Source organism: Sebastes fasciatus, chromosome 2, assembly GCF_043250625.1.
Source record: "Sebastes fasciatus isolate fSebFas1 chromosome 2, fSebFas1.pri, whole genome shotgun sequence".
Classification (NCBI taxonomy): Eukaryota; Metazoa; Chordata; class Actinopteri; order Perciformes; family Sebastidae; genus Sebastes; species Sebastes fasciatus.
Genome location: NC_133796.1, coordinates 33,110,080 through 33,130,725, shown reverse-complemented (window position 1 = coordinate 33,130,725; position 20,646 = coordinate 33,110,080). Strand labels below are relative to the sequence as shown.

Here is a 20,646-nt window from a genome sequence, read left to right as displayed (position 1 = left end):
TATAGATTATTGTATGTAATAATGTACTTTACTTAATTCTGCAAGTGGAGAATAATACAGTGGAGTTATTCCAACTGATACATATACATATATATGACTTACTTACATATAAAACTTACCACAGTATACTATACATGATTTGATAAGGTTTGATAAGCAACGTAAAATTAGTGTGGTAACCTTAAGTACGCTAATTAAAATAATCCAAAATGTTAATGTTTACAGTAGCTTCGTACCTTTAATAAAGTGTTTTTTTTCAGTCTGTTTTGTTTTATTATTTCCTCTTACACTTGCCAATAAATACATAAATGCCAAAATACTGTTGAATCATTACCATAGTCCCTTTAGTTTTGATCTCTATGTTAGTGTTTTTTTATTTATTTATTTATTCTCTTTTTTGTATTCTATCTTATTTTATTTATCTATTCGTTTATTTATTTATTTTATTTTCCTAATTGCTCAATTAGCTCTGTCTGGTATTTTACAATTCCACTGTTGTTGGAAACGTTTTCATGATGTAAATAAAATGTATACGTAAAAGTAGCACAAAAAGAAAAGAAAACAAATGAAATTAAATAATCATAATAACAATAACATACCAAAATACAAGTAGTACAAATATAAATAGTACAAATAATAATAATAATAATAATAATAATAATAATAACAACAATAATAATAGCAATAATACACATATAATAATAATAATAATTATTATTATTATAAATAATACTAATAATAATGATACACATTTAATATATATGTAAACGTTATTTTGATAACAATAGTGGCTGAAATAAACAAGCAAATCATAAGGAATAGTTATAGTCGTCCAACATTAAGTGAGTTGTACCCGTTTCTCTGACGCTCTGGCGTCACCGTGCGTCCACAAAATAAAATGCTGCCTAAAATATTGAAACAAACATTTACTGTTTATTCCCCAATAGTGTGTGTGTGTGCAACTTTAACATCATGTTTAGTTTTGGAGGTGCGTAGGAAGCGAGAGGGACTCTCTTGAGACCTTGTATGTAATGTATGCATATATATAGCTTTTATAAATAAATGTACCAGCAGAGACTGTTTGTGATAAACACGCAGTTAATCCAGCAGCCTTTAATTCTCAGGTAGTCTGTCGGTCTGGCGGCGGCTGAAGGGAGTTTATCTGCTTCAGGCTGGTTCATGACTGAAGTCACATGATTTGCTATTTATACATAAATAGTGCAGCAGCGATATAGAAACTGTGGAAGGTCGTTTGTCTGTCTGTCTGTCTGTCTGTCCCTGCAAGCAGACCAAGGGACTCTGGGTATAGGACGTCTGACAGGTGACCCTGCTGCTGAGGGAAAGTTCAACCTGCTCTTTCTGGAAATCTGAAAGGCAAGTCTGACAATAATAATAATGCAATCAACAAATCCCTCAATTTATGAATGAATTAGTAAAAGGTGGAGGATGAAGGACACTGATTGACTGTGATTCAGTGAATGAATGAATGGAAACAGTTGAATCAGAAATCAAAACACCAAGCAGATTATAGTTTACACACTTGTATTTGTTTTTGGAGATGAAATTATGTGTTTTTTGAGAGACCAGTATTTGTAACCCCCTTTTCTTTTCTTTTTGTAACAGTTTGCTTGTGTGAGAAGGTGTGTGTCTGTGTCTGGAGTCCTGAGCTGTCCCCTCTATCCCTACAACATTTGATCTTATTTCTCTGCCTTGTCCTCTCTGCTCCTGGTCACAACCACCAGGCCTGACTTGGCACAGTTTCCCCCCCTGTGCCGTCATAATTCCAGATCTCGCGAACAAGCCCGGAGTGTGTAATCAACACTGGGCCCTGTGTGTGTGTCCTGCAGAGCTGAAATGTCACTTTGATAGAGGCCTCGTCGTACAGAAGACCTGAGCGTGTGACTAGGGGGCTCAGGAATAATGTGTTTTGTTATTTGACAGCAGATGCAGAAGTAGTGTTAACTTTCCACCTGCTTTTGGTTCTTTGTGTTGATATTCAAGAGACAGAAAGAGTCACAGGGAGGACGCTCAGTGACCATGTCGTCCCTCCTGCGCTGCATCTCCAGCTCTTCTGTCGTTTTGCTCCAGCGAGGGGTCCGTCAGAGGATACCTGGAAGGAGGAATTTCAGGACTTTCCCTGTGTTACGGGACCAAAAGGCCTCTGGAGGTAGGAAATGTACATCCTTATTGAAATGCGTCACCTTACAGTATGTCTTCACAGAGGACAACCTTTGTTGGTTGTCCTCTGCACGCTTGCACGCTTTCTTTTGGTTTGGCTTTCCTCTGTGTCTGAGTGGAGGAATGAGAGTTCACATAAGGACACCCTCCGTCTGGCCAGAACAGTGGAAAACTCCACAGATCATCAACTGTTTGCAGCAGGTTGCTAGAGATGTTTCCAAAATAGGGAAAGCTGTTAGTGAAGCAGGCCGTGGCTGTGCCCGCTGAAGGAGCCGCTAACATGTGAGAACATATGCGAGGTCAGTTAAAGGTGACATGTCAAAAGCTTAACTACCGTCTGGCAGATTAAGTTCACAGACATTTGTTTGTAGAGTCTGTTTGCGGTGCACATGTCACAGAGTGTTTGTGAGAGTTTTGCGACTTACTGAGTGCTTTTTAAGTTTGAATTTTGAGCATGGCCATGTGGGAGTGCAGGCCTCTCTGCGTGTGCTGGCTCCGAGCCAATCACCTGCTCATAATGTCTCCATGTTGGGGAGGTCACCACGCCGTGTATGGAGAGAAATGTGTAACCTGACACTGTACCCAGCCACACAATCTTGCCTGTACAAGCTTGCCCTCTTGTGTTGTCGCACAAAAAGATAAAGAAACAAAAGCTCCTCTGTTTTTTTTTTTATTATAAAGTAATATATCTTTTGAACAAAATATGTTTTTGTTTTTTATGAAAGACCTGGTAATGCATTTCATAGCTTTTTATGTTCTGCAGACTCAACTATCAGCTGGTTTGTGTGTTCAGGTGTGCTCTACAAGGACCTGGTGGTCGGGGTTCCTAAGGAGACGGTACAGAATGAGCGTCGCGTGGCGTTGTCTCCTGCGGGGGTGGAGGCGCTGGTCAAACAGGGCTTCCAGGTGCAGGTGGAGAGTGGAGCTGGAGAGGAATCCCAGTTCTCTGATCAGCAATACAGAGATGCTGGAGCCACCATCACTAACGTCAATGGAGCCCTCGGCTCAGACTTGGTCCTCAAGGTTCGTACACATTTGCCGTGTGCTCTGCTAATAAAACAATTCTCCGTATAGTTTGTTTGGGTATTACTTAATTTCTACTCCTAACAACTTTTTTTCTGCTATAGGTTCGAGCCCCCAGTTTGAGCGAGGCAGACCTCCTGAAGCCTCACTCAACCCTGGTGAGCTTCATCTATCCGGCACAGAACCCTGAGCTGATGAGCAAGCTGTCAGAGAGGCAGAGCAACGTGCTGGCCATGGACCAGGTGCCCAGAGTCACCATCGCACAGGGCTACGACGCACTCAGCTCCATGGCTAACATCGCTGGGTAAAGAAAAATATACATTTACACAGGAGCGATTCTAGGATCAGACCTTGAGGGGGGCTCAGCCCCTAATGAACCCATTTTAATTTGCATATCTTGAGGTCAGAGGTCAAGGGACCCCTTTGACAATTATTATAACAATCTGAGCCTGTCAGTGGCAAAATCAAACACTTTTAGTGAACGCAAACTGACGGTACCAGGTTGCCCCAAACGATTACATTACAGCTAGTTTAGCAGGTGGTGGCTGCAGCATTCTCCCTCAGTACTGGGCCAATTTAAAAAAGTGTTGTCCCCATTAGTCACTTAGACACAAAAACTGGGAAAGTAGGGTCCAGGTTGAAAAATACCAAAGTTACCCTTTAAAGGGCCAGTGTGTAGCATGCAGAAATTTGATGACGTTACTCACACCCGTTGCCACGGCTCTCTCTCTCTTGCTTCACCACTCACTTCCCATGTACACACGCACTCTACACACTCGACTCTTACAACAACTGGCTCTAGAGAGGGCCATTCACGTTTTCACGTTGCCTCCGTAGCAATCCCCTCTCACACGGGAGGAGTTGTAATTTGCAACCTCACAGCTAGATACCGCCAGATCCTGCACACTGTTCCTTTAAGACTGAGCCCGATACAGCCTCATTAAGACAGTAATATCGGCCGGGATTGCCGGCGATCCCGTTGGTCTCAGAGGGTTTGATAATTACTTTTTAGGGGTGATGAGATGAAATTCAGGTGTGCCTGAGCACCCCTAAAGAGTCTAAAATCGCCGCTGCATTTCCATGATTAACATGTTTGTAGCTGTTCAGGCACATCTAGTTACAGTAAATGTGACTTGGATGTTTTTGTTGTAGGTACAAGGCTGTGGTTCTGGCTGCCAACCACTTTGGCAGGTTCTTTACTGGTCAGATCACAGCTGCTGGAAAAGTACCCCCAGCTAAGGTAACTAGCTACATATAATGCATGTCATCATGAGTGTCTTTCCTTTTTCTTTTCAATATACCTCAAATAAAATAGTGTAAAATGAGTGGACTGTGTCAGCCCCCTCCTTGTACAGTAATGAACATGGATGCTTGTGTTGCACACAGGTCCTGGTTATTGGAGGTGGAGTGGCTGGTTTGGCAGCAGCAGGTGCAGCCAAGTCAATGGGAGCCATAGTCCGAGGGTTTGACACCAGGTATAAGATGAACATTATGTCTCACACTGAGTGATGATGGTTGTTGTGATGATCGTGACTTTGCCAATAACCAGACTGCGTCTTGACTGCCAGGCCAGCAGCCCTGGAGCAGTTCAAATCATTTGGAGCAGAGCCTTTAGAGGTAGACTTCAAAGAGTCTGGCGATGGGGTCGGAGGTTATGCCAAAGAGATGTCTAAGGAGTTCATTGAGGCTGAGATGGCCCTTTTCGCCAGGCAGTGTAAAGAGGTCGACATTCTCATCAGCACCGCTCTGATTCCAGGTCAGTCACACTGATACCTTCTCCCTCTCTTGTGTTTTATCTTTTAGTGTTTAAAGCTGCATTAATCAATTTTTGTTGTTTAGAAATATTGAACCAGTGTGATGGACCCAGACTGAGAACTAGCACCCAACTCTGCAGGTCTTTTGGCTTAGTATTTTTGTTTTAGTAGCCTGGAAATGTACTTTATAGTTGAGACTCCGCTGCTCTCATCAATCTTTGTTGGCAGCTGTTTCCAGCATGAAATGTGGATGAACCTACTCTAAGCTAACCGCCCACAGCTGACAAAGTTTCAGATTGGCTGGTGAACATACAAAATTGATCATCTAGCAGCTAAAGACCCAGATATTTTTCTCAAGAGTTGGTGGAGATTAAAATACAAAGCTGAAAGAAGGGTAAATATTTGATCTAGCAATGTCAGGTGGCCAGACACACAACTTCAAGTACATGCTATTGTTGCTTTGCGTCTGTTGATTGTGTAAGTAGGAAGTAGGTAAGTCGAGATGAAATTTAAAAAAAATGCATTTTGAACCCTTTTAGATCACATCACTGGTCATATTGTGCACCTACTTAACAATATTTTAATTTTCTTTTACAAAATATCTATTTCTTTGTATTTTTTTTTACGAAAAGTAAAAGTTTTTAGTGGCCCAATCAAATGCGAAGGATTTGATTTGAATCCCTCTTGTAACTGTACATCGCTCAAATATTCAGTTTCACTGGGGAATACGTCACAGCACAGAAGCTAAAGATGCTTTAACTTACGTTTCACTGAGACTTTAATTGCTAACACAATAGCCATAACAACTTGATAAGCTTGTTTTGATGCTTGTTTAGATGTTTTTCTGCCCCCTTGTGGCCAAAAATGGATTAATGCCGCTTTAATGTGGAGTCACTGTCCTTTGAGTTTCCTATTTCTTACATTACATGATATTATGAACATTTGATGCATCTCATCTGTCCCTGTGTTTCCTGTTCCCGTGCAGGGATGCGAGCTCCCATTCTGATCAAGACGGAGTTTGTGGAGTCGATGAAGGATGGCTCTGTGGTGGTGGATTTGGCTGCAGAGGCAGGGGGCAACATCGAGACCACCATTCCTGGAGAGCTACATGTTCACAAGGTGAGGTTTCTGTGTAGCCAGCAGACTTTGATAAAGAACAAAAGGAATCTGTTTTTATGTAACATTTACTGATGATTTACTCTTTTAATAACTAGGGAGTAACACACATCGGCTACACAGACCTGCCCAGCCGCATGGCCACCCAGGCCAGCACTCTGTATTCCAACAACGTACTGAAGCTGCTGAAGGCCATCAGCCCAGACAAGGAATACTTCCACTATGAGCTCAAAGACGAGTTTGACTACGGAACACTTGGCCATGTCATCCGTGGGACTCTTGTTATGAAGGTGGGTTTTTTATTTGTTGTAACTGTCTACTGGCAGCCCCCCTCTCCGCTGGCATCCCTCCCTCTCTCCCGCTCAGCATCAGATCCTGTCATGCTACTATACTGTGCCAAATGAGTACTAAAAACCCAATCCCAGCTGGGAATAGCTCATGTTGGATCCCAGCAAGAATGTTATGAACGTTTCAAAATATACTTTTCCAGGAATTTCAGCTTTGACACATTGTTTATGTCAGAGAAAGCATGCAACCTCAATAGGACGTATCAGTTTTCCCCTTGTTAAACTAAGCATTATTCAGGCTCCTTAAAAAAGAATTTGTCTTTCAAAACCACTGTTAACTGGTTCGTGATTGCTGTTTGTTCAGGATAATCTCCTATGCGGTCCATGAGTTTGTATTTTGAGTGCTCCCACCATCCGGACGAGATCTCCCACAATGCTATACTCCAAAGCCTTGATGTCTGTTTCTCACGCAAAACTCTGTGGACGTCCTCTGTGTTCTCACACTGTGCTTTTTTTTATGAGTCCAGGACGGCCAGAACATTTTCCCGGCCCCCCTCCCCAAAACATCCCCACCAGCCCCGGTGAAACAGAAAACAGTCGCAGAGTTGGCAGCTGAGAAAACGGCGGAGGTCTCTCCCTTCAACCGCACCATGACCTCTGCTGGCGTCTACAGTGCAGGTCAGACACAAATACACGAATACATGCAGAAATATTCAGACTGTTAGATTTGGCCCAATTTAATGTGCCTTAAAGTTATTTTACAAAGAATTTGTAAGAGATTTTTATTCCAAATCCTGGGAAAGAGGCCCTTCTCTACTGGAGAAAAAAAATGATTTTTAACTATACAAATTAACGGAATGGCAATATAAGTACATTATTTAGCTTTGTTTGGCCAAAATTAGGGCTGCAACTAACAATATTTTCATTATCGATTAATCTGTCTATTATTTTCTCGATTAATTGATTAGTTGTTTGGTCTATAAAATGTCAGAAAATGTTGAAAAATGTCGATCAGTTTTTCCCAAAGCCCAAGATGACGTCCTTAAATGTCTTATTTTGTCCACAACTCAAAGATATTCAGTTCACTGTCATAGAGGAGTAAAGAAACTTGAAAATATTCACATTTAAGAAGCTGAAATCAAAGAATTTTGACTTTTATTTTCTTAAAAAATTACTCAAACCAATTAATCGATTATCAAAATAGTTGGTGATGAATTTAATAGTTGACTAACTAATCGACCAACTAATCGATAAATCGTTGCAGCTCTAGCCTAAATTGCTCAAAATTGCTTGTTAAAAAGCTTTCTTACCCTGGTTGTAAAATATGTAGCAGTTCCAAATAGAGCTCAAACAGTAAGTTGATTGAAAAAATTAATCGGCAACTATGATAATCAGTTAATTATGAAGTACATTTTCAAGCAAAAATGCCAAAAATGTTGATGATTTAAGACACGGTCACACATGGGCGGATGCAGGCGAGTGACCATCGCCTGCCGAGGCGATATTGGCAGTTCACCAAACTTGTGCTGCATTTTTGAATGCGGTGCTTTGCCACCGGAAGCAAATGTTTTGTCGCCCCTTCGCTCGCATGGAATGGAAGTGAACGTGAGGCGAATGTTAATTTCGCATGCGTTTGACTGTGCCTTTAAGCCTCTCAAATGTGAAGAGATCTGTAGTAAACTGAGAGTCTTCGGTTGGACAGAAAAAAAGCATTTTGAAGAATTTCAAGCCCAGGGCGAGGGCCACCTTGGAGAAATTATTTTCACTATTTTATTTACCAAATATTGAATTGATTAATCTTGAAAATAATCTGCACATTAATTCATAATGAAAAACAATTGTTAGTTGCAGTGCTAGTTCCAAACAATATCTTATGTGGAAAGTTTTAGCCTTTTTTTTATTATTATTTATTGCTACAGTAAGAGCCCTGAGATCACCAGATCCTAATGGGACTTTTAGTTGTTGACATTATAATTGAGCACAGTGGGGAATACATTTCTGGTAAAGTATGAGAGTTCAGCTCTTTGAAGTTTCAGAGAAACTATGAATCATAACACTTGCATAACCTGTCATGAAAAATAGAAGTGTTTGTTTTTTTCCTATTTAATTATTCCATTGCTTTAATGGTGAAAATGGGGCTGGAAAAAAACATCATATTTTTCCACTACATCAATATGGAAAGAACTGAACACACAGACATGGAAACAACAACAACTCTGCTCTGTCTCTCTGTAGGTGTGTCCACCTGTTTGGCTCTGGGCATCATTTCCCCCAACGCCGCCTTCACTCAGATGGTCACCACCTTCGGCTTGGCTGGGATTGTGGGATACCACACCGTGTGGGGCGTGTCCTCCGCTCTGCACTCACCCCTCATGTCTGTCACCAACGCCATCTCAGGTCAGGAGTCATTATGAGATGGTTATGGCCACATTTAGAAACCTGCTCTAAGTGTTTTTCTCTGTCTGTCCTCTCTGGCAGGTCTGACAGCTGTTGGAGGTCTGGTGCTGATGGGCGGAGGTCTCACACCCTCCAGCCTGCCTGAGAGTCTCGCTCTTGCTGCCGCCTTTGTTTCCTCCATCAACATTGCAGGTCTGACATTTTGCACTTAAACACAGAATTAGTACAACTCAGAATAAGATTCATTGTCTGCCCAATCAAATGAAAAACATCCAATGTGTTTGTGTATCTGCAGGTGGTTTCCTGATCACCAAGAGAATGTTGGACATGTTCAAGCGTCCCACTGACCCTCCTGAGTACAACTACCTGTACATGCTGCCTGGGGCTGCATTTGTTGGGGGATATGGAGCCTCAGTGGCTGCTGGATACCACATCGAGCAGGTCACGGGATATATATCTCTTCATTCCACTCACATTTCTTCTCATAAATAGTCTATACAATTGGCCTGAATCAAGGGGAGACACCCAGGTTGATAGGGTAAAAAAATTAACTAATAGATATCACCATGAAACTTCCCCAGTTGATTACTTACATTAAGACAATATCTTTAATTTTATGTTTAAATATGCAAATGAGGCATTATCTAATACTAACTTTTGGTAAGTTTAGGAAAAATCTAGACAAATAGACAAAGTAGTAAAATAGACACCTAAATGTGTATTTTGGATGTTTTCTTTCCGACTAGTCTGAAAGAAAACATGTTATGGAAGCAAAATAGCCCAAAATCTCTAAATTGACCAGTGCATGAAAAATGATGTTTTTGCCTGTAGTGTCTCCCCTTAAGTAACTTGTTTTAAGTAGCTTGTCAGTGAAATTAATCAATTGCCAAAGTATGTGGTACTCAAGATGACTGTGGTTGTGTTCATAGTGAGTCAGAGAATACTTAAAGATTTCCCAGAGTGACATGTCTTTAACCAATAGTCCAAAACCCAAAGATATTCAATCCCCTGAGATTTAAGAAATTTTGCTGAAAAAAATGAAGCTTTCATTCAGACCTTGATCAAGCTCTACACAAATAAGTCTGATTTTTTTTCTCTTTTTAACCTCCTAGATGATGTACTTGGGCTCAGGCTTGTGTTGTGTCGGGGCGCTGGCAGGCCTCTCTAACCAGCGCACCAGTCGCCTGGGTAACATCCTGGGCATGATGGGAGTGACGGGGGGCATCGCTGCCACCCTCGGCGCCCTCAAACCCTCACCTGAGCTGCTGTCTCAGATGTCTCTGGCCATGGCCACTGGAGGAACCCTGGGTAGGTAGCGCCCTGCTTTTAGAGGATCTACAATTGAAATACACATGATGATCGACAGGCTGCAAACTCTGGCACTGCTTATCATCAATTGCAGCGCTGCCTAATTTAGTTTCCAAGTCCCTAGGAAGCATGCTACGCTGTATCACGGCAAGGAGACTCGCTACCAACGAGGCATCTCCGGGTTTCAGTCTCCATTTAAAAAGAAACTAAATTAATAAAGCTTGGGCATGGCCTCTTTTGAAGTCCAACAGTTTGTTTAGAAAACTTCAAGACCACCATGAATGAGTTACAGGTTATTAACTTTGCATGCGACTGCTCTGGTCTTTGAAGAGTGTGAATTTTTTGCTAATTCCTAACAGAACATCAATCATCCTGTCCGGATACAGAGATGAGTGGATTTCGTCATCACGTGTGAATGTTGTGCATGTTAATAGTAATTTAAGAAAGCATGCTGATGAATGATGTTTTAATCAGCATACACACACACAGGCAGCAGAGCATGAGGGTTTACTCAGTGTTAGATTAGTGACCCTGTGTTTTTGAGAAAACACACTTAAATACTTAGGACTCATTAGATCGGCTTTGAAGATCAGGCTGTTTGTTAAGAGTGAAGTTACTGAAAGCAGGTGTTTGCCTTTTAACCGTTTTGTTTTTACTTAATATTTTGTATTGAAATGTAGCCAATGTTCATGAGAAGTGTGGCGTCTGGTGCCAGACAAACACAGAGAGATTTACTGAACATCGTTTGTTTTTCGAATCTTCATATCTCAGGTCTGACCATTGCCAAGCGTATTGAAATCGCCGACTTGCCGCAGCTCGTGGCGGCCTTCCACAGCCTCGTGGGGCTGGCAGCTGTTCTCACCTGTGTTGCCGAGTACATGATTGAGTTCCCTCACCTGGACACTCACCCGGCCGCCGGCGTAGTCAAGACAGTGGCGTATCTGGGCACCTACATCGGAGGCGTCACCTTCAGTGGCTCCCTGGTGGCCTACGGCAAACTTCAAGGTAATGGATTCTACTTCAAGAGTATTTGTAGAATCTACAGCAGCGGTTCCCAACCTAGGGTCCAGGTCCCTGTTAGGGGGGAGTCAACGATCATAGAGGGTGTGCCTGGATTTTTCAGCTCTGAGGTTTTCAAAATTAGATTTGCACATGTATAACTAGAATCGTAATAACACACAAAATGTCTGAATATGAAATTATTTCAAAAGATATTTTATTGTGCTACTTTGTGGGTCACATTCTGTTTAAACCTGGTATTTGTGCAGTTAAAGATCAGGCTACACTAATATTATTAGTATTATACTATTTGTAGGATTAGATTCCAGCGGTGGCTTCATAGGATTGTTTACGACTCGTGTGATCCAATTTGATTTCCAATAACTCCATAGCGTTGTAAACTCCAAAAGTCAACATTTATTGAAAAAAAGATAAATGTAATCATTTCCAAAATTCACAACATATTTTTATCTGAGGAAATATTCTGCTTCAATCCATATTTGTTGGCGTTTAGCCTTTCAAAAACAACATTTTCACTGCGGTCAAAAACCTGTTTGCCGCACACAAAGGGAGTAGCAGCAATCTAACAACACCATAAATTACATTTATTTAACCACAATAACAACAAATATATTTTGGCTCTAACGCTATTATAGTAAACTAATGAAGTTGTTACAAAAACAATTCCTGTTACATATCTGCATTCACTTAGCAAATCCCTCTTGACGTCATCACTTTTGTTATATTGCCGAAACTGAATAGTTGTATTTATTAAAGAAAGCTGATTTAATAAAAAAAGACCCAGCTCATTTAATACGCTTAATCACTTTATTCAAATTGAGGATTTAGTTTGAGGATTTGTGATTGTTATGCCTCCTCACCGGTGACAGCCGTGGCCGGAGGCATTATTTTGGGTTGTCCGTCCATTCTTGTGAACACGATATCTCAAGAAATTTAGCACAAACGTCCACTTGGACTCAAGGATTAGATTTTGGTGGTCAGAGGTCAAAGGTCACAGGTCACAGGTCGCCGTGACCTCACGTCCTTCTCATTTTCGTGATATCTCAGGAACGCCTTGAGTGAATTTCCTCGAATTTGGTACAAACGTGCACTTGGACTCAAGGATCAAAGGTCAAGGTCACTGTGACCTTGAAATATTTTTTTTGCCATACCTCAAGAATTCATCTGTTAATTATGACAATTTCACACAAATGTCTAACAGGATAAAATGATGCTATTTTGGACAGACATGGATGTAAACTGCAACTTGGGGGTTGACGTCAGAAAATACAGGGGGGGGGGCTCAGCTTTTTTTGGATACAAGTATGGGAGGCTTTAAGGAAAATAGGCAGGGAATCACTGCTCTACAGTATATAAGTGCATATAGATACTGTGCATGTGACATGTTTTAAAGTCTGTAGAATATGTCCTTTACATGTCGGATCATTGTTCTTCATTTGACACAGGCACACTAATATCTGTATAAACACACTGAGCTTTGTGTCCTCTGGCGCTGATTGTCTCTTTCATCTTGTTAAAGCCAAAGATCCTCTGGTAAATCCATGGACAGGGTGGGGGAGGGTGGGGACGGGGGGTGCATGTGTCAGCAGTCACTAATTTACATTGCAGTGCGACTGATCAAGAGGAACACATGAGAAGCTTTCTGGTAATTTGTTATGGGTAGTGGCTGCACGGCCGGGGTTGGTGGATGGGACAGAGTCTTAGACGGCTGATTAGAGGCCTCCACAGAGACGTCTGAGAGTTCAAAGACACTCAACGCCGCTCAAGAGAAAAGTGTGTTTACATGTTTTATCATGTCAAATGATTCCCCTTTCAGCCTCACAAAAAGAATGACAATCATTTCTGGCTTCTCTGAATATGTTTGTTGGAAATGTTTTTGGTTGTAGGCGTCCTGAACTCCGCCCCCTTAATGTTACCGGGACGACACATGTTGAACGCCGGTCTGATGGCGGCGTCAGTGGGAGGCATGGTGCCCTTCATGCTCAGTTCCAGCTACGGTACTGGCATGGGGTGTCTAATGGGAGTCTCTGGGCTTTCCACTATTATGGTGAGTATCAACGGTTCACTAAGCTGAGAACAGGTGAAGCAAAAACATATAAATAACTGGAAAACAATGAAGATGAAGATTTTCTTTCAGTAAACATGTATTTAATCAATTTTGTCTGTAAAAAGTATTTTTTTTTCCTGTCTTGGAGTATGCTAGAATGTCAATCACTCTTTTAAATACATGGATTAAATGATATTGTGACTCAATGACTTGTACCCAGTGAGTCAAATTTGATGTTTTAATGGTAAAATACTTTAAAAATGTTTATCATGTCCTATATTGATGTTTCTAAAATCGTGGTTGTTGTTACAGATTAGGAATAACTCAGTTTAATATTGCTTTATCTCAAAGAAGTTGGTTTTAATTGGCTTAAGCGACTCAAACAACTTCCCGTTTTATTTCTGTACAATTCCTCCAACCTCCCCGCAGGGTGTAACCCTGACCGCAGCCATCGGGGGCGCTGACATGCCCGTCGTCATCACCGTGCTGAACAGCTACTCTGGATGGGCGCTGTGTGCTGAAGGCTTCTTACTAGAAAACAATCTGATGACGATTGTAGGCGCTCTGATTGGCTCCTCCGGTGCCATTCTCTCCTACATCATGTGTGTGGTGAGCAGCCGCACATATATTCAGCCACAGGTGTGAACTTGCACAGTTTACTCTGAGCCTGAGTGATTGTCGTCTTCTCTTCCAAGGCTATGAACCGCTCCCTGCCCAATGTGATCCTGGGTGGGTACGGCACCACCTCCACGGCGGGCGGTAAACCCATGGAGATTACTGGCACTCACACTGAGGTCAACGTGGACCAGACCATCGACATAATCAAAGAAGCTCACAACATCATCATCACACCAGGTACACACTGTGCATGCAGCGTAAGACATTAGTTAGTCCACTGGGCATTTATAAGGAATTTTCAACATTCAACCAGAACTTATTTTAACTGCCAAAATAATCAATGCATGTTAATAGATGCAGGATGTTGATAAGCACATTTTATTATTTACTGGCTGGAATAAGGTTCTCTGCATAGCAGTCACAGCATGGCTGGACTCAGGATGTCTGTTAAAGTTTAAAAAAGAGACGATCAAAAATGATGAACCAGAGATATCAGAGACCTACATTACCCACAATGCAACTCTACTTAAGTCACTCGAATGTACAGATTTGGGTGTCTAATGCTAGTTGTGGCTAATGTAGCCTCGAGCCATTAGCCTCAAGCAGAGATGAGGAGCGGGGTACTGAGGTCTAGTAATCTCACCTCTGTCTAACTCCTCACCTCCAGGTTGTTGTTTTTTATTTTCAAACTTGTAGTCTTCAGAACATTTCAGAACAGACTGTATAGACCTTTTCATCGCAATTTCTGTTGCTAGGGCAACAGCTTTGGTCCAAGTTTACTTCCTGTCCCGAAAAGTTGTATATGATGATGGACGACGCGTCTCCACTTCCTCCCACTGTACAGAAGTGAAGCCAAAATATCCTGGATATGGGAGCTGCCAGCCTGAGATTTTGACGTCATTTGGCTCTGTGTAGTAGTGATCAGGGGGGGTGGGGCTGGAGCCGCGGTATCAAGGTCCCGTCGGTGTACACACACCCGCCCGAGCCAATCACGAGCTGAGCACAGCCGCAGCCTGTTAGTGTGAGCCACCTAGCTGCTACGTTAGCATCAAGGTAGCTGTTTGGCTAGAAAGACACAACAACTAACCATAATATCTCTATAAATACATTTATGATCAAATTGACACATGTTGTATTACGCAGACTGGTGACGTATTATGGAAAGTTAAAGTTACATCTCCTCTCTTTACAATTTCCGAGCCTCCGGCTGCGACTACTTCACTCAGAGCAGCTGTCAATCATGACGTCTCACCCCCTTTTTATAGCATCAAATAACTGATTAAAACCAAACTTATCAGAAAAATGAACACAGCCTAAATGAGAACTACCTAAAATGACAGAAAACATCTTTGAGAAAAATGTATTAGATGTGTACTTTGACTTTTTAGTTTGGCTCATGTCCCATCCGCTAACATGGAGGGGGGCAGAATTTATGACCTATACTGCAGCCAGCCACCAGGGGGCGATCCAGATGTTTTGGCTTCACTTTTGGTGAGCTGTCATGTCGTCCATCTTTATATACAGTCTATGGTTCGACGTAGAAGCCAGACTATGGTTACTGAAGAAAAAAACATGAGCACAGAGGATGGATAAAGTTATCAGAAGTTTACTGTACTTGCCAGTTGAGACTGCGCTGGATGTCGGCCGCTTCAGTGAGAACAATGCTGGCTCAAGTGACATCAATTTGAATGGATTTCTCGCAATTACCCCTGGTGACACAAAAGGCTTTAAACAACTTTTTTTCACATATGGATTTGTACTCCACAAGACCTGTAAATAGACTTTAGTGTGTAAAATTGGTGGAGTCCCCCATTGAGTTTCAGTTCAGAGGAATACCAGGGAAACTGTAGACATTTAAACACCGGCATTTTGAATAGCTCACGGTCAAAAAGTCTACACAGTAGTCAACATTTGTAAGGCTTGAGAATAGGTACATTTTGATTAAAACCAAACCATTCAAATGTTATCCTTCCCAGGTAATCTGCCATTGTGGCAAGTCTGCTAAGGCCAAATTTGACCAGATCTTGATGGTCATTTTAAACCATGCATACATATGGTATACAGTAGCAAAAGCTTCTCCCCGAGCACAACGTGGAGACAGTCCTGAAAAAGACCAGAGCCTTTGAGAGAGATAAGTATAGAGAGATGTTTGGGTTGACATCAGAGAATAAGGTGGAGCACAACTTTTCAATATCAGCTTCTGTCATCACTGGACAGCGTGGATCCTCCTCTGCTCTCCATCTGGATCATTAACATCAAAGATCTCTCTCATCTGATTGACTACTCTGCCAAAATGGGGAACAAAAAAGTTTTCGCTAGACGTTTGCGCAAAGCGTTTGTAAACTGTCGGGATCTTGGGATGACTGATATGGCAGTAATTCATTCAACTCAGAATATTTAAGCATGGTAACCACAAGAGGGAGCAGTTTGTCCACAAATGATCCCACAGCCCCCTGGACTCTTAAATGAAGTGAGTGTGTCTGTACAGCAAAGAGTGGTAGATGATGGATTTAGTTTTTGAGTGTGAGACGGAGACCACAACATGATTTATTAAACAGAAAAGCCAGACAACTGAGTAGCTGTCAAGCTACTAATGTTCAGCTCCCTACAGCCCTGATGTGCTAGAGGTAACGCAATAGGCAACGCAATAGGCAACCAGTCTTAATAACTGGGACACTTGGATAGCCGTTGTTTTCCAGTGTCTCCAAACCAACGCAAGGACAGCTGTGTGGTCCAACATGCTGGTTTGATTAGAGAAACAGTGAAAAGTCATAAGAGCTATTGAGTCCAGATTCGATATTTCTCCGTGTGCTGTCAACAAGCGAGCACGGCAGTGAGGAAACAGAAGGCTCCAGTTGTCTGGGGAATTAGAAGATACGGGTTACGGGCGACTGGCTTTAAAAAAACTCGATTAGAGGAAATGCTGAACTCTACAAGGTACCTGACCGCCAGGGTTAAATAGGGGTGAGGCAGACACAGGGAAAGGAGTTCTTTGCACGCAGGGGAACCAAATGCACACCACACATGTGAAAGGTCTCAAGAAAAATGTCTCTCCGACAAATGAACCACTATGATTTAATACAGAGGAGACTTGTGGTGGATGAGGACAGGGAGAGGAGGACAAAAGAAAGAATGAAGGGTAGCGGAATCACTGGTTTTATTGTTGTTGAAGCCCTGATGGATCGCAGCGTTTTCATTTAGAAATGAACATTTACTGTCAAATGATCATTTATTCCAATAGGGCCATAAACAAAACGCAGATCCAGAAATGTTATTGGATAATAGACTCCAGCAACCAAGGGAGGATTACAAAAGTTCTAGATACTAGTAAAATAAAACTGATTATATTCTAAGTTTAAGTTGGCAAATTATTTTGGCGATTGCATGTTTATTCTCTGTAGAGCTGCAACCATTAATCAATTAGTTGTCAACTGTTAAATTAATCTGCAACTATTTTGATCATCGATTTAATCGGTTTGAGTAGATTTGTAAGAAAAAGTCTCTGATTCCAGCTTCTTAAATGTGAATATTTTCTGGTTTCTTTACTCCTTTATGACAGTAAACTGAATATCTTTGAGTTGAGGACAAAACAAGACACTTGAGGACATCATCTTGGACTTTAGAAAACTCTGGTCGAAATTTTTCACCATTTTATGACATTTTATAGACCAAACAACAATTCGATTAATCTGGAAATCGACAGATTAATCGACAATGAAAATAATCATTATTTGCAGCCCTAATTCTCTGCATGCTTTTGTGTTTAGGTTGGGGTCTGTGTGCAGCAAAAGCCCAGTACCCGATTGCAGACATGGTGAAGATGCTGAAGGAACAGGGCAAGATTGTCAGGTGAATGTTTGCGTACACTCATGCTCTTCATCTACTCTTAAAAACAAGATTACTGCTGCCGCTTTCCTTAGTGCGTTTGCCCTGAGGTAGTTTTTAAAATCTTTTTTAAATCAGACAACCAAAAAACACTTCTTTACCAACACCTGATATGTGAGAAGTATTTGCATCATCTCCTGTTAGCAAAGTGGGAAACTGCAAAGTACTTTTTAAAGTATACTCCTACACCGTACTAACTTAAAGAATAGAGAGACAGAAGATCCTTTTTTAATACATGTATCAATCAATCAAACTTTATTTGTATAGCACCTTTCATACGGTTTAGTGCAGGTCAAAGTGCTTCACAGATGACTGACAATCTGAAAATAAGACTGAACAAATGGGGACTGTGAAAACAACAGAAAATACAAAACAATTTAACAAATTGATAATTTTAGACAAATGCACACAAGACAATAAAATTATAAAAATTTAATAAGATAGAATTAAAAGCTAAAATAACAGTAATAGTAGTAAACCAGTGTAAAGTAAAAACTAGATTAATAAAATAACAATAATATAGAATAAAATGATGAAGCTTAAATACAATAAAATAAGTGATTAATAAAATAACAATAAAATCCAGTCCTGTACTTGAGTACAACTTTCAGATTTTTTACAACTTTCTTGTTACTCCATTTATGTGACAACTATAGTTGCTTCGATGAGATTGGATTACTCAGACTTAGATTTTACATACTAAACATGTGAACATACAATAGATCAAACTACCCAACAATATATAAAGTAGTTAATTGTAGCTTCATCCCCACAAGTTACAAAATGCAAATGCTACCAAATGCTACTTACTTGTGAATACATCAGTAATAATCATTAAATGATATAATATATAATAATATATCAATGAGAGAATCATTCTGCTGCATAATGAGTACTTTTACTTTAGATACTTTTACCTAAGTGTGATTTTAAATGCTGAGTATTAATACGCTGTAATGATGCTACGTTTTCTACAGTAAAATCCATCCATCTGCAACCGCTTATCCCGTTAGGGGTCGCGGGGGGGGGGGCTGGAGCCGATCCCAGCCGACATTGGGCGAAGGCAGGGTACACCCTGGACAGGTCGCCAGTCCATCGCAGGGCTGACACATAAGAGACAGACAACCATTCACGCTCACACTCACACCTACGGGCAATTTAGAGTCCACAATTAACCTAACCTGCATGTCTTTGGACTGTGGGAGGAAACCGGAGTACCCGGAGAAAACCCACGCTAACACGGGGAGAACATGCAAACTCCACACAGAAGGGTCCCAAGCCAGATTCGAACCTGCAACCCTCTAGCTGTGAGGCGCCAGTGCTAACCACTGCACCACCGTGCAGCCCTTCTACAGTAAAATATCTTAATATAATAAAATAAAAGCAAGGAGAAACAGCTAAACAAACAAGACAAAATATGAATCATTCTTCCTTTTTATTTATTTTATTTCATTTTTTTTATTTCCCCTCACATAAAAATATTGCTTTTGGATCTATGATTATGTTATGGCATGTTTTCTGACTAAGTCATGGTGAAACAATTCTGTAGCTTGGAACAGAGTACATGTATTGTCTAAGAAAGTCAATAGATAAAAAGTAAAAAAAAAGGTAAAAAGATCAATACTCCACTGAATATACAATACAATCTGAATTTGTTTAGAAAGAGAGACGGGTACAAATCAATAAGAGTTGATGAGCAGCAACACTTTTGTAACAGGTTTGGTATCCACCCGGTGGCCGGTCGTATGCCGGGTCAGCTCAACGTCCTCCTGGCTGAGGCTGGTGTTCCCTATGATGTGGTCCTGGAGATGGATGAGATCAATGAAGACTTCCCAGGTAAAAAAAAACAGAGAGCTGTTAGAATATGTATTGCTACATGGTTATCACTTTGACAAGAAGGTTTTCAGATAATAATACTTGATCAATTATGTGTAATAATCTTTTCCCCCTTTCATCCACACTTGGAGCGGCCTCGTGTTGCGTCTTGATATTTAGACGTGCCATGTTATCAGGGCAACAGTTTTGTTTTCGTAGCAACCAGGCATGCAGTCTGAGACACATGGTTCTGTTTATGACAGCGAGAGATAAGTGTGGTGCTGGGGAGCCCTGTGACATTAGGGAGGACAATTGCAGAACATTTTGCCAGCGGTTTGTCTGAGTTGTGTATAAATGTGTTAAACGTCTGGCCCACAGAGACCGACTTGACACTGGTCATCGGAGCCAACGACACCGTGAATTCTGCAGCACAAGAGGATCCCAACTCCATCATTGCTGGCATGCCTGTTCTGGAGGTGTGGAAGTCCAAACAGGTGGGTCTACATTTTAAATTCCCTTTGATATGTATTGCTGCGCCAACAATATCACTCTATTTTTTTAGCTGTGTGGTACAAAAAGTGACAATTTTTTAACTTTACTCCAGGTGATAGTGATGAAGCGTACCTTGGGCGTGGGCTACGCCGCAGTAGATAACCCCATTTTCTACAAGCCCAACACATCAATGTTGCTGGGAGACGCCAAGAAGACATGTGACAACCTGCAGGCCAAGATCAGAGAGACCTTCTACTAGAGATCCCTCATTAGCTCATCATCACGGACAGGAGTTCTCAAGCACAGAGGCAGGTTGACACATACTGTATTTCCAGCATTAGCTTTAAGGATTAATATTTTTGGAGAACAGATTTATTGGATCTGCAAGAAATGTGATTCTATTACAAGATTTACTGTATAAGAAAATGAGGGACATGAATAAATTAAATACAAATGTGTACCGATTTGTAAATAAAAATATTTAAACGTATCTGAAATCCATTTCCTTGCAACTTATTACATTTCATATTTTAAGATTTAAAGGTCCAGTGTGTAGGATCTGATGGTGAGGTGAGGAATTTGCAACCAACTGAAGCCTGTACCGTGTGCCAAGCATGTCAGAGAGCTACGGCAGCCGACGCGAAAACGCGAATGGCCCTCTCTAGAGCCAGCTGTTGTAAGAGTAGCGTAGGTCATTTGGTGTAGA

At 41.2% G+C, this 20,646-nt stretch overlaps 1 protein-coding gene across 1 annotated transcript; it reads left to right on the top strand.

Annotated features, from left to right (window-relative positions):
• Nucleotides 1-1,427: 1,427 nt before the first annotated feature.
• nnt2 (nicotinamide nucleotide transhydrogenase 2) lies at nucleotides 1,428-20,427 on the top strand. Its single transcript, XM_074620610.1, has 21 exons — nucleotides 1,428-2,167; nucleotides 2,972-3,201; nucleotides 3,306-3,505; nucleotides 4,354-4,441; nucleotides 4,588-4,676; nucleotides 4,770-4,957; nucleotides 5,941-6,074; nucleotides 6,170-6,361; nucleotides 6,886-7,036; nucleotides 8,594-8,755; nucleotides 8,837-8,947; nucleotides 9,051-9,196; nucleotides 9,868-10,063; nucleotides 10,835-11,068; nucleotides 12,970-13,130; nucleotides 13,560-13,739; nucleotides 13,826-13,985; nucleotides 17,516-17,597; nucleotides 19,351-19,469; nucleotides 19,827-19,942; nucleotides 20,053-20,427. Exons 1-21 carry the CDS (start codon nucleotides 2,038-2,040, stop codon nucleotides 20,197-20,199), a joined length of 3,216 nt encoding a protein of 1,071 aa, XP_074476711.1. The 5' UTR covers nucleotides 1,428-2,037; the 3' UTR covers nucleotides 20,200-20,427.
• Nucleotides 20,428-20,646: the final 219 nt, after the last annotated feature.